The sequence below is a fragment of the Plectropomus leopardus genome, chromosome 16, assembly GCF_026936395.1.
Source record: "Plectropomus leopardus strain MGB_pleo_1.0 chromosome 16, ASM2693639v1, whole genome shotgun sequence".
Classification (NCBI taxonomy): domain Eukaryota; kingdom Metazoa; phylum Chordata; class Actinopteri; order Perciformes; family Serranidae; genus Plectropomus; species Plectropomus leopardus.
In genome coordinates, this window is record NC_142191.1 from 890693 (window position 1) to 902500 (window position 11808).

General features: G+C 43.7%; 1 protein-coding gene across 2 annotated transcripts in view; it reads right to left on the bottom strand.

Moving 5' to 3' along the window:
* The window catches only part of kif26aa (kinesin family member 26Aa), a 50627-nt gene that overhangs the window by 37788 nt on the left and 1031 nt on the right, over nt 1-11808 (bottom strand). Inside the window, exons 1-2 of one of the 2 annotated variants that reach the window (XM_088089787.1) lie at nt 6410-6480; nt 547-978 (exon numbers count right to left, since the gene is read on the bottom strand). In XM_088089787.1, the coding sequence (XP_087945913.1) occupies nt 547-816 (270 nt within the window). In that variant the 5' untranslated portion in view covers nt 817-978; nt 6410-6480. Of the gene's footprint in view, nt 1-546; nt 979-6409; nt 6481-11808 lie in introns of those variants that run through there. The other variant, XM_088089788.1, reaches the window with a different exon arrangement.

The following is an 11808-nucleotide window of genomic DNA, read 5'->3' on the forward strand; positions in this document are numbered from 1 at the left end:
TCTTCTTCCTGTTCTGCTCCGCCACAATAAGACGTCTGCTCGGTGAAGAGCTCGCTGCGTCTGATGATCCTGCAGGACGACGCTAACGAGCAGAGAGCTCAGAGGACGGCTGCTGTTATCTAATTAACGCACCGTTCATTAGTGATGTTTTATAACCTGCAGGCTTTTACTCTGACAAATGATCAGTTTTAGAGAATCAAACATAAAATCAGCTTTGTCGTTCTGCATCGTTTTTCTGGAGCCTCCGAGTGACTCGTCCAGTCCAAAAACTGAAAACTATAATTTCGATAATTTCTGTCTTTATGTATATAAACATAAATAACAAATATGTAATAAATGGTGTGTTTAGGGCATGTTTTATTTTGAAGGGCCCTGGCCTGCAGAATCTGCAGAACAAAAATTTAAGAAGAAAAAAGAAAATCACCAAAAAGTTTCAAAGAAATAAAAATTCATTAAAACATTTTTAAAGGAGAAAAAGTGAAAAAAAATAAATAAACAGTCGTAACAGTCAGACGGCGCTCATGCAGTTTGTCCCTCCCCGCTCACCGTACTGTGCAGGCGTGCTGGCGTGCAGCAGGAGACCCTCCACACGCCCTCCAGGTGGTGCTGAGCGCTCAGGGGGAGGGGCGTGACCGTGGCCAGACCTTTGGCTCCGCCCCCGCCCAGGTAGGTGCTCTGGACTCCACCCCACCCCCACAGGGCCCCGCCCCCCTGCTGCTCGTCATATGACCACCTCTGCTGCTTCGGCGGCAGCTCGTCTGAGGCCGGCCGGGCGGGGCCGGCGTGGGGCGGGGCCGCAGCAGGGCGAGGCGTCATCTCGCGGCCGATGCCCAGAGCGCGGCGCAGAGCGAGGCGTCTCAGCTGGTGGAAGGAGGCGCCGCACACGTCACAGCGAGCGTCGACAGAAGCATGGCGGCCGCGGCGAGGACACTGCAGCCGCTGGAGCTTATTGAAGAGGAAGGAGGCGTAGGCTGCGTCCTGACGGGGGCGCAGAGAGACAACATGAGGTCAGAGGTCACAGATCACGAAAAGGAAATATTTCTCCTTAAACTAAAACTTAGAGATCCTAAATTATTCACTGCAGTTTTATTTTTAGCACAAATCAGTTTGTCTCAGACGTCCCTCTGACCTCTGACCTCTGACCCTCGCATCGACTTTAACAGCCAACAAAATGGTACAAATGATGACATCAGCAGCTCATCTGTGAGACTGTAACACTGATACTCAACTTATGGCCTGTGGGCCAAATCTGGCCCCTCACAGGGCCGCTGCTGGCCCCCAAACATTTTCTAACTGACAGTAAAAATAAAGTGATTGACTCTGTGAACAGTTTTTGTCCTTTTAGTCTCCATCAGGTGTCAGAGACATAAAACAGCATCAAAATAGAGCCAGAGGAGGATCCCCCACACCCCCGACAGAGGACACAGCTGAGACACTGATGTCCTAAAATCACAGAACCGTCCTAAAATCACAGAACCGTCCTAAAATCACAGAACCGTCCTAAAATCACAGAACCGTCCTAAGATCCTGGAAGCGTGTATGAGGCTGCTGCGTTTGGCCCCTGATTAAGGCCAGAGGGCGGTCCGCAAGGTGACTAAAAAAACAACGAAAAACGTGCTCCCGTCACTGCTCGTGCTCAGACTGACGGAGCGTCACATGACCACAAACATGAGGAAACATCAAACACGCCTTCAACACGCCGCCCATCATCTGTCACCTCTGAGCCACCAGCTGCTGCTCACAAGGACTCTGCTGTCCATCACCAACCAGCTGCGCGCACGCACGCGCGCTCACACACACACACATACACTCACTCACACACACACACACACACACACACACACACACACACACACTCATAAAGCCGTCAGCGTCTGTAGAGGCGGAGCAGATTTACACTCGGCGCTCTGACCTCGTGTCGCCTCGTTCATTGACGAGGTCACGAGTGTTTCTGTCACATAACTTCACACACAGACGCGGCGGCTCTCAGCCAATCAGACGGCTGCACCCACAGCGGGGGGCGGGGCTAAAGCCTGCTGTCACAGCCTCCTGTTGCATCTCTGTTTGTCTCCTCATCATGAAGAAAACACACGAGACCGTCGGCACACACTCCGAGCCGAAACTTTACTGCCGCCGTGTCTGACCTTTGACCTGTGAGTGTGAGTGTGTGTGAGTGTGTGTGTGTGTGTGTGTGTGTGTGCAGAGCAGCTGGCAGGAGGTCAAACAGACGGCAGGAAGAATTCATCAGAGAAATCCCAAAAATAAAGAGTTTGTCTTTTGCAGACTCTCTTTTAAGTCTTTAACCCTTTAAAACCTGGAGCCACGTCACTGTCCTGTTGCTGCTTTCAGACGCCTTTAACGAGAATTTAACCCTTTGGACCCGCAGCAGAACGGTGCATTTTCTTTCACAATCAGTGAAAAGAAAAAAGTAAAAACTTGGTAAAAAATGTTCCTCAAATTGCAAGAAATTATATATTTAGAAAATTAGGGAATAACTAGTGAAAAAAACTATATTTACAGCTAATTAATTACATATTTATTTTACAGATTCTTAATATTTGAGCACTTTTTTTAGGCCAATTTCCTTTTTTTATTTATTTTTTTCCTTTATTTTGTTTTTAACTAATTTTGTACTTGTACTTTTTACTAATTTCGTGCTAATTTATCAACAATTTCTTCTCTTGTTGCTCGTTGTCAAAATCATTGAGAAAAAGGCAAAACGAAACTTGGTGAGAAATGTCCCACAAATTGAAAATTTAGCAAATATATATACATATATATATATCCTCAAGTTTTCCCTAATTTGCTAAATTGAAAATTTAGGATAAGGAAATTAGGATAAGATGTATATATATATATATATATACATACATATATATATATATATATATATATATATATCTTATCCTTATCTCCTTTTTTTTAAAAAAAAAAAAGTTTTAGTCTTTTAAACTGACTTTTCAGGTATTTTTATAGTACATTTTTTTTTATTAATTAAAAAATAAAATGTTGCATTTTGTGAATAACACCCGAGTCAGAGAAACACGTCATTAATGTGCCAAAAACAGAAGATCAAACTGAAAATTCAACAAAAAGCTGAAAACTTACAACCGAAACTTCGAAACAAAAACTCAAAGAATCGAGATGAAAACACGTTGAACACGCTGTTAACGTGCCAAAAAAAAAAACAAAAAAAAACACTCAGCGGTTTAAACGGAGCTTTGCTGAAGACAAAAGACTTCAGTAAAACAAATATTGAGAGATTCTGGTGCGCGGTTTTCGACTGCCTGAAAAATCTCTGCGTCATTTCACGATGATGACGATAACAAAAGCTGCTGCACTGAAAAACCTGAGAGACAACGAATGTGCAAAACAACCTGAGAGACAACGAACGTGCAAAACAACCTGAGAGACAACAAACGTGCAAAACAACAAAAGCTGCAGATTTCGTCTATAAAGTTACTCAAAGTGTAAAAACTGACCTGAAGTCCAAACAGAGAGAAAGTGATGAAGCTGCTTCCACAGGAGGCGTGAGACTGTCCCTGTCTCTGTGTCTGTGTCCCTGCCTCTGTGTCTGTGTCTCTGTCTCTGTGTGTCTGTGTCTCTGTCTCTGTCTCTGTGTGTCTGTGTCTCTGTCTCTGTCTCTGTGTGTCTGTGTCTCTGTCTCTGTGTGTTTGTGTCTCTGTCTCTGTCTCTGTCCTCACACTTCTGTCTCATAAATCTCTTTAATGCTGAGTCGTCGCAGCAGCTGCACTCAGAGCCCTTCAGGCTGACCTCAGGTCAGCTCTCTCTGTCTCGGAGTTTAAATTATATTTTGAGGAGCAGAAAGAAGAAAAATCGTGTTTCTGAAGCAACGGCAGAAAGTTTTCACAGCAGCGGGGAGAATCCATCCACTGCAGTGTTTCTGAACCTCAGTGGAAAAATGACGTTAAATTAAATTTAGTTTTAGTTACAAAATTTAAAGTAGCAGACAGTGAAAATGCTCCAGTAAAGTGCCAGTACCTCAAAACTGCACTAAAGTACTGCCCTTGAGTAAATGTACTTTGGTAACTTCCATCACTGGATGTTGCATCACAGAGCTCATTAAATCCTTTTTAAATTATTTTTCATTTCCAAATTATTATCAGGATCCCGTCAGCTGACGCCTGGAAAGGGTTAAATTAAAAAAAAATGAATATCTGAAATTCTGTTATTTTGGCCTAAATAAATAATACAACAGAATTAACTACATTTCCCAAAATACTTGTATGCGTCTGCACGTTTAGGGCTAGTTTGCTGCTGACTGTTGCGATCAAAAACAATAAAACTGGTTTTATTTCATCGTTAATCGAAGAGAGACAGTTTCAGGGTGAGGACACGTGAGTCTGTCCTGCAGAGGAGCTGCAGCGAGCAGACAGAGACACTAATGAGAGAGGACAGAAACAGTAATTAAAGTGTCCCGCTGACACTGAACGCTCCTGCAGCTCATCACCGTCTGAATTAACTCTTTAACCACCGTCAGGCTCCACCGACCTGCAGCAGGACGAGGACCACGCTCACAAACCATCGTCTTCAATAAATCAGCAAATGAACAAACACAGCTTAAAAACTGAGCAGAGACAGCAGAGACACCAGAGACAGCAGAGACACCAGAGACACCAGAGACACGTCTGTCCCAACAGAGAGGAGCCTGTTTAACCCTTTGAAACCTGCATCCACAGCAGTTTTCTTTGGTTCAAGTCGATTTCTAAAGTCCATTATCACAAATCACAGCCTCAGATTTACAGCAGAGACGTCCTCAGACCCTCAGACCCCCAGAGACTCAGACCCTCAGAGACTCAGAGACTCAGACCCCCAGAGACTCAGACCCTCAGAGACTCAGAGACTCAGACCCTCAGAGACTCGGACCCTCAGAGAGTCGGACCCTCAGAGACTCGGACCCTCAGAGACTCAGAGACTTGGACCCTCAGAGAGTCGGACCCTCAGAGACTCAGAGACTCAGACCCTCAGAGACTCGGACCCTCAGAGACTCGGACCCTCAGAGACTCAGACCCTCAGAGACTCAGACCCTCAGAGACTCAGAGACTCGGACCCTCAGAGAGTCGGACCCTCAGAGACTCGGACCCTCAGAGACTCGGACCCTCAGAGACTCGGACCCTCAGAGACTCAGAGACTCAGACCCTCAGAGACTCAGACCCTCAGAGACTCAGAGACTCAGACCCTCAGAGACTCAGACCCTCAGAGACTCAGACCCTCAGAGACTCAGAGACTCAGACCCTCAGAGACTCAGACCCTCAGAGACTCAGACCCTCAGAGACTCAGACCCTCAGAGACTCAGAGACTCAGACCCTCAGAGACTCAGACTCTCAGAGACTCAGACCCTCAGAGACTCAGAGACTCAGACCCTCAGAGATTCAGAGACACAGACCCTCAGAGACTCGGACCCTCAGAGACTCAGACCCTCAGAGATTCAGAGACACAGACCCTCAGAGACTCGGACCCTCAGAGACTCGGACCCTCAGACCCTCAGAGACTCGGACCCTCAGAGACTCAGACCCTCAGAGACTCGGACCCTCAGAGACTCAGAGACTCGGACCCTCAGAGACTCGGACCCTCAGAGACTCGGACCCTCAGAGACTCAGACCCTCAGAGACTCAGACCCTCAGAGACTCGGACCCTCAGACCCTCAGAGACTCAGAGACTCAGAGACTCAGACCCTCAGAGACTCGGACCCTCAGACCCTCAGAGACTCAGAGACTCGGACCCTCGGACCCTCAGACCCTCAGAGACTCAGAGACTCTGACCCTCAGACCCTCAGAGACTCAGAGACTCGGACCCTCAGACCCTCAGGAAACACGGAGTGAGCACACTGCTTTAAAGGGAAAACGGCAGACTTCTCTTCACTTCACCTCCACAGACTTTTCAACAGTAATTTTCCAAATATATACGTTTATACGTTATATAAAACGTTTCCGTTTGAAGCTGCTCTTTGCATCTTATTCCAGTAGAAGTGAAACTGCACCAGTTTGCTTAAATATGAGCAGAAGTCTCATTTATGACGGAAACTAACTTTAATTATCAGATAAATCTCTCTGTCGCTGTGTTTTTGTCAGTTTTCTTCAGGTGAAAGTCGTCTTTAAATCTGCTCTCAGATCGGTCGGAAAAAAGGAAACTCATTTAAATCAGATAAATACAGTCAAACTCTTCACTGAAGAGTCCAGCAGCAGATTTAAGCTTCCTGTTTGTCCAAAAACAGGCCCGCGAGCCGCTGCTAGCACGTTAGCATCGTTAGCAATATTAGCATTATTAGCATGTTAGCACGCAGATACCAGCATCTTTTCAATTCTTTGTGTGATTCAGCGCCTAAATCTGAAGCTAAAATCGGTTCACTCTCGAGGTAAAAGTCGTGTTTTGCGTTTGAGTGTCTCACCTGCTGAGGGTTTCACCTGCTCGAGTCCCCGGAAGTCAAACCAGAGTCAGCTGATCTGCGCTGGCTTTATAGACGGCGAGCTGGTGGACCATACCAAGTGTGAGATAAGTGAGGGGGTTTAGAGCTGAGACCGATCTGTTTGTTTATAACATACATATTATATATTTATATATATAAACAAACTCATTTTTTGTTGACTTTATGTTTAATGTTCTTGCTGTAACAAAATAAAAGCACAAAACATTATCTGATCGTCTGAATTTTGAGGATTTCCTGCCTTTTTGTTCTTTGAACTGTTTGTTAAACAGAAAATGCTTAACCCTTTAAAACATACAAATTGGCTTGGTTTCTTTTAAAAACAAGAAAGTGAGCAACGAGAAGAAGAAATGACCCAAAAATGGAAAAAAAGGAAAAAAAATAACTTTCCTCAAAAATAATAAATTATAATAATCGTGTGACATAGTTTTAAATATGTAATTATGATAATTTTAAAATGATTTATTTGTTTATTATAATCATATTTAGTCATATAATTTTTCTTAGTTTTTTTTCCCCCTAAGACATTTTTCACTTGCTTTTTAAAAAATAATGTTCCAAATCCAACAATTTCTTGCAAATCTTAGAATATTATTTCACAAGTTGTTTTTCTATATTTTTAAAGAAATCATACATATTTGCTCAGAGTTTTAAGTATTAAATATTTGCGAAAGGGTTAAACCAAGCAGTCAATGAGTTTATCAAAAAAAATCACGAGATTGTTCAATTAAACATCAAATGAAAACAACAAACCTGAAGACCACAACTGCATTAATAATAATAATAATAATGAATGGCCCAAACTAAAAGAGATCTGAAATCAGAAATAAACTCCCACCACATTCTCATCCTAACTTTCAAATGTTGCTTCTTTGTGGCCCTAAAGATCAAAATATGACGTTTCCTCCTGCAAAAGTCTAAAAAGTCTAATTTGTAATTAGACTTTTTTACATGTTTATTTGTTTATTTTATGAAGTTACTACTTGACTATATTTATTTATTCATTGATTTTTGTTTGACTTTCGTTTTCCCGCCGCGGTCGTAACTTTGACTGAACGCTCAGAAGCAGCAGGTTTTGTTTGTAATTTGTCGACTCGTTCACGGCGCCGAGTGTTCGAACTCTACAACATCTCGTCCTTAGGAGACGCTTTTCCCTCCGCTCACAGAGAGTGGATTTTTCCCGCAAACGCAAAAAAGTGAGTCTGATGTTGCTGAGGTCGAAGCTGAACTCTGCGCCGCCTCACTCCGCTCTAATTATCTCATTAATCATGAGGGCTGCTGGGAAAACGTCTCTTTTCTCTGTTTTATTTCACACCGTGTTAGCACGCTGACTCTGCAGAAACTCAGCGGTGATTGGCTGGAGCTCGTCACGTCGAGGTCGGAGGCGGTTACAGTTGGGTGGAGATGTCGTGGTTAGCCTGAGTACGATTTCAGCTAAAGTCTCGTCTACTCGGGTATTTAAAAAAAAAAACACACATATTTTCCTCCTCCGGTTACAAAAACATTCCTCACTAAACAGTTTTGAAATATTTCCTGGTCGTAGGTTGTTTTTGACTCAAACATTATTTTTGCCATTTGAAATCTCAAAAGATCTGTGAATTTTAATAATTGTGAGTGTAAGAATAATGAGTTAGAGTGATCCAGATATCCCACTCGGTGAATGATTCGTATTGATCTGTTTAAAAAAATCAAAAGTGAATGTAACAAACTTATTGTTCTCCCAAAAATATCTGTTATTAAACAGTTTTCTTTCTCTGCTTTAACGACCCCCTGTGGAGCTTTGCTGACCCTGAGGGGGGTCGGGACCCTCAGTTTGGGAACCAGTGTGTTACATAATATATAAATAAATCTGCGGTTTCCAGAAACACGATGCCAACATCCGTCCTGTTTCTGCAGCTTTGGAGAGACGCCGAGCAGCTGCGAGACAAACAGTCTTATCTCTGCAGAGTCAGCGTCCTCTCAGGCTGCTCACAGTGGGGAATCTGGACCCGGGCCCCCGACACCGGCCCCCGGGCCCCCGGGCCCCTGCACCGACACTGACACCGGCCCTCACCTCACTGCCAACAGACTGAGAGCAAATCAGCAGAATAAGAAGAAGCTGGTTTATTCTGCTGCTACGTACAAAAATATATTGTTTCAAAGATTTCAAACTGTCCTCATACTTGTAGGCGTCCTCCATGTTGCCATAGAAACAGCCAACAGATGGTGCTAGAGGGCGGAGTCAAAAGTTTGACACATCAGAGAGGCGACGGAGGAGGAGGTCGTAATAATGAACCTTTAAACGGAGGCAGCGCTGTAGACGGCGGCAGTCTGTGAGGTCATTAACCCTCTCACACGCCTCTCACGCAGTTTAGGTCTTTGATCCCTGAACAAACGGCTTCATTTAAACACGAGGAAAAGAAGAAATGTTCCGCAAACCGAAAGAAATTTGTAGATTTAGAATAAAAAAATAAATGAAAAAGGTGAAAATGTCCATTTAAAAAAATGTGTAATTTCAGTCCTCAATAACGTTTTCTGAATGTTGCTTTGAAAACATTCTTCCTTTGTTCTCATTTAACATTGTGGGAACGTTTTATAAAGATCGTCCTCTGATCCGTCACCTCTCAGCGTCACAGAAACATCGTCAGCTCAAACGTTACGTCTCAGTCAGCGTTTAACCGTAAACATTATTACACGTGATAAACATCCTGAAAACGTTCTCCGAACGTTATATTCAGATGTTTTCTTTAAACACACACACACACAGAGTCGAGGTGCGTGTGTGTGTGAGAACAGTTTTATCAGCCTGCCGTGACCTCTGACCTCTGATCAGCTGAGTGTCTGTAGGTCTGAACAGAATCAGGATCAGGACTAAAGTCTGGCGCTCGGAGTCGGTCTCTGCTGGACCCTGCGGCTCCTCTGACGCTCGTTAGCGCGGCGAGTCTCTGCCGAGCGGCTCAGCCGCCACGTTGGAGGATGATCTGCGGTGACAGAGCGAAGGGACGAGGGACGAGGACGTGGAGACAAGTGTCCTCTCATCGACACATTAAATGACGTCCTTTAGTACCGAACAGGGATTTCTGTCTGTGATGTGGATCAGCGGCGAGCTCGTTTTGATCGTCAGGGCTGAGGATTATTTAATCAGGATAAACATCATTTAGTTTGAAAAATGTCCAGAAATATTAAAATAAAATGTCTCGCAGGTTCTCAGAGTCCGAGCTGATGATTTATTTCGTCTCAAAGATTCACTTCACTGAGATTAAAACCCAGAAAAAAATCCCTTAACTTTATGATCATTACATAACTTTAGGTTAACCCTTTCAAACCTGAACAAAATGGTTTAATTTCTGTCAAAAACAAGGAGAGAAGACAAAAAAAGCAAGAGATGACCAAAAATGTTCAAGAAGATTAACTGAAAATAAGTTTAAAAAAAGTTAATTAAAAAGGAAACGACTCAGAAAAAGTGCAGAAAATCAGAAAAATATATATATATATATATAATTATAATGATTATGAATATACTTTTCTGGATATACGTCCCCAGTTCATGATCATTTTCTAATAAATCTAAATCTATGTAGCATATTGAAAATAATTCACTTGTTTTTTATCTAAAAACATAGCAGCATCATGACCAAACCTGACATTTAAAGAGTTAAAATTCTGCAAATTAATGAACATTATATATTTATGATCAGGACTGACATAAAAGATTTTTTTAATTTTATTTTTAGCTGCTGACAGTCTGGGATATGTCAGTGTGTGAGTGTAGCTGCTGACAGTCTGGGATATGTCAGTGTGTGAGTGTAGCTGCTGACAGTCTGGGATATGTCAGTGATCAGCAGCTACATTGACTGTGACAGGTCACCTAGTGGAAATAGCATGTATTTCCTCCATATGCCAAATATGGTCAAAATGACCTCATCAGGTGGAAAATAGTCAAAATGACAAATTCAGAGTCAAAAGCCCAGAATGACACCCAGAAATAATACAAGTCCTGTTTTTCTGCTCTGATGGCTGTGGGATCAAAAATGTCAGTTTGAATGGGTTTCAATGGAGCATTTTTGGACCTGAACAGTCTGAATGTAACTATTTAGTTTCCACAGTGTATTTTAGACTTATTGTAGGAGCTGAGCTGGAAATTCACTGATTACACTCAAATACACATGACAATGGTCACTAAAGGGTTAATAACAAACGGTCACTAAAGGGTTAATAACAGTCACTAAAGGGTGTAACTTTCCAGGAAGCTGTGAAAATAGAGGTGAGCTGTGAATATTAAATCTGTGGAAACATTAAAGCTCTGCGGAGGAAGACGGATGTGAAAACACGGCGGAGGCGTTTCCTGTTTGAAAGTGATGAAGGTCGCGGCCTCCTCTTCGCTGCTCTCAGCTCCGCAGATTCACTGAGAGACGAGGAGGCGAGCGAGGAGCCGAGAGACCGAGACCAGGAGAGCGAGGCGGATCCTGCAGCGCCTCAGAGAGACACTTCACCGCACTCAGCGAGGCTCTCTCCCCATCACAGCCGCTCTGCTGCTCGCGCGTCAAAACCGAGAACCTGACACTCAGACTCAGCGTCACACCGAGCCAGCACCGACTACACACCACACACTACACACCACACACCACACACTACAAACACTACACACTACAAACACTACACACCACACACACCACACACACCACACACTACACACCACACACACCACACACTACAAACACTACACACTACAAACACTACACACCACACACTACACACCACACACTACACACTACAAACACTACACACCACACACTACAAACACTACACACCACACACACCACACACTACACACCACACACACCACACACTACAAACACTACACACCACACACCACACACCACACACCACACACTACACACACTACACACCACATACCACACACACCAAACACTACACACCACACACACCACAAACACTACACACCACACACCACACACCACACACACCACACACCACACACCACACACACCACACACTACACACCACACACACCACACACTACACACCACACACACCACACACTACAAACACTACACACCACACACTACACACCACACACTACAAACACTACACACCACACACCACACTACACACCACATACCACACACACCAAACACTACACACCACACACACCACACACACTACACACCACACACCACACACCACACACACCACACACTACAAACACTACACACCACACACCACACACACACACACACCACAAACAATACACAAACACTACACACCACAAACACTACACAAACAATACACAAACACTACACACCACAAACACTACACAAACACAGACTCTAACAGAGAAACAACTAACAAAAAAAATACAT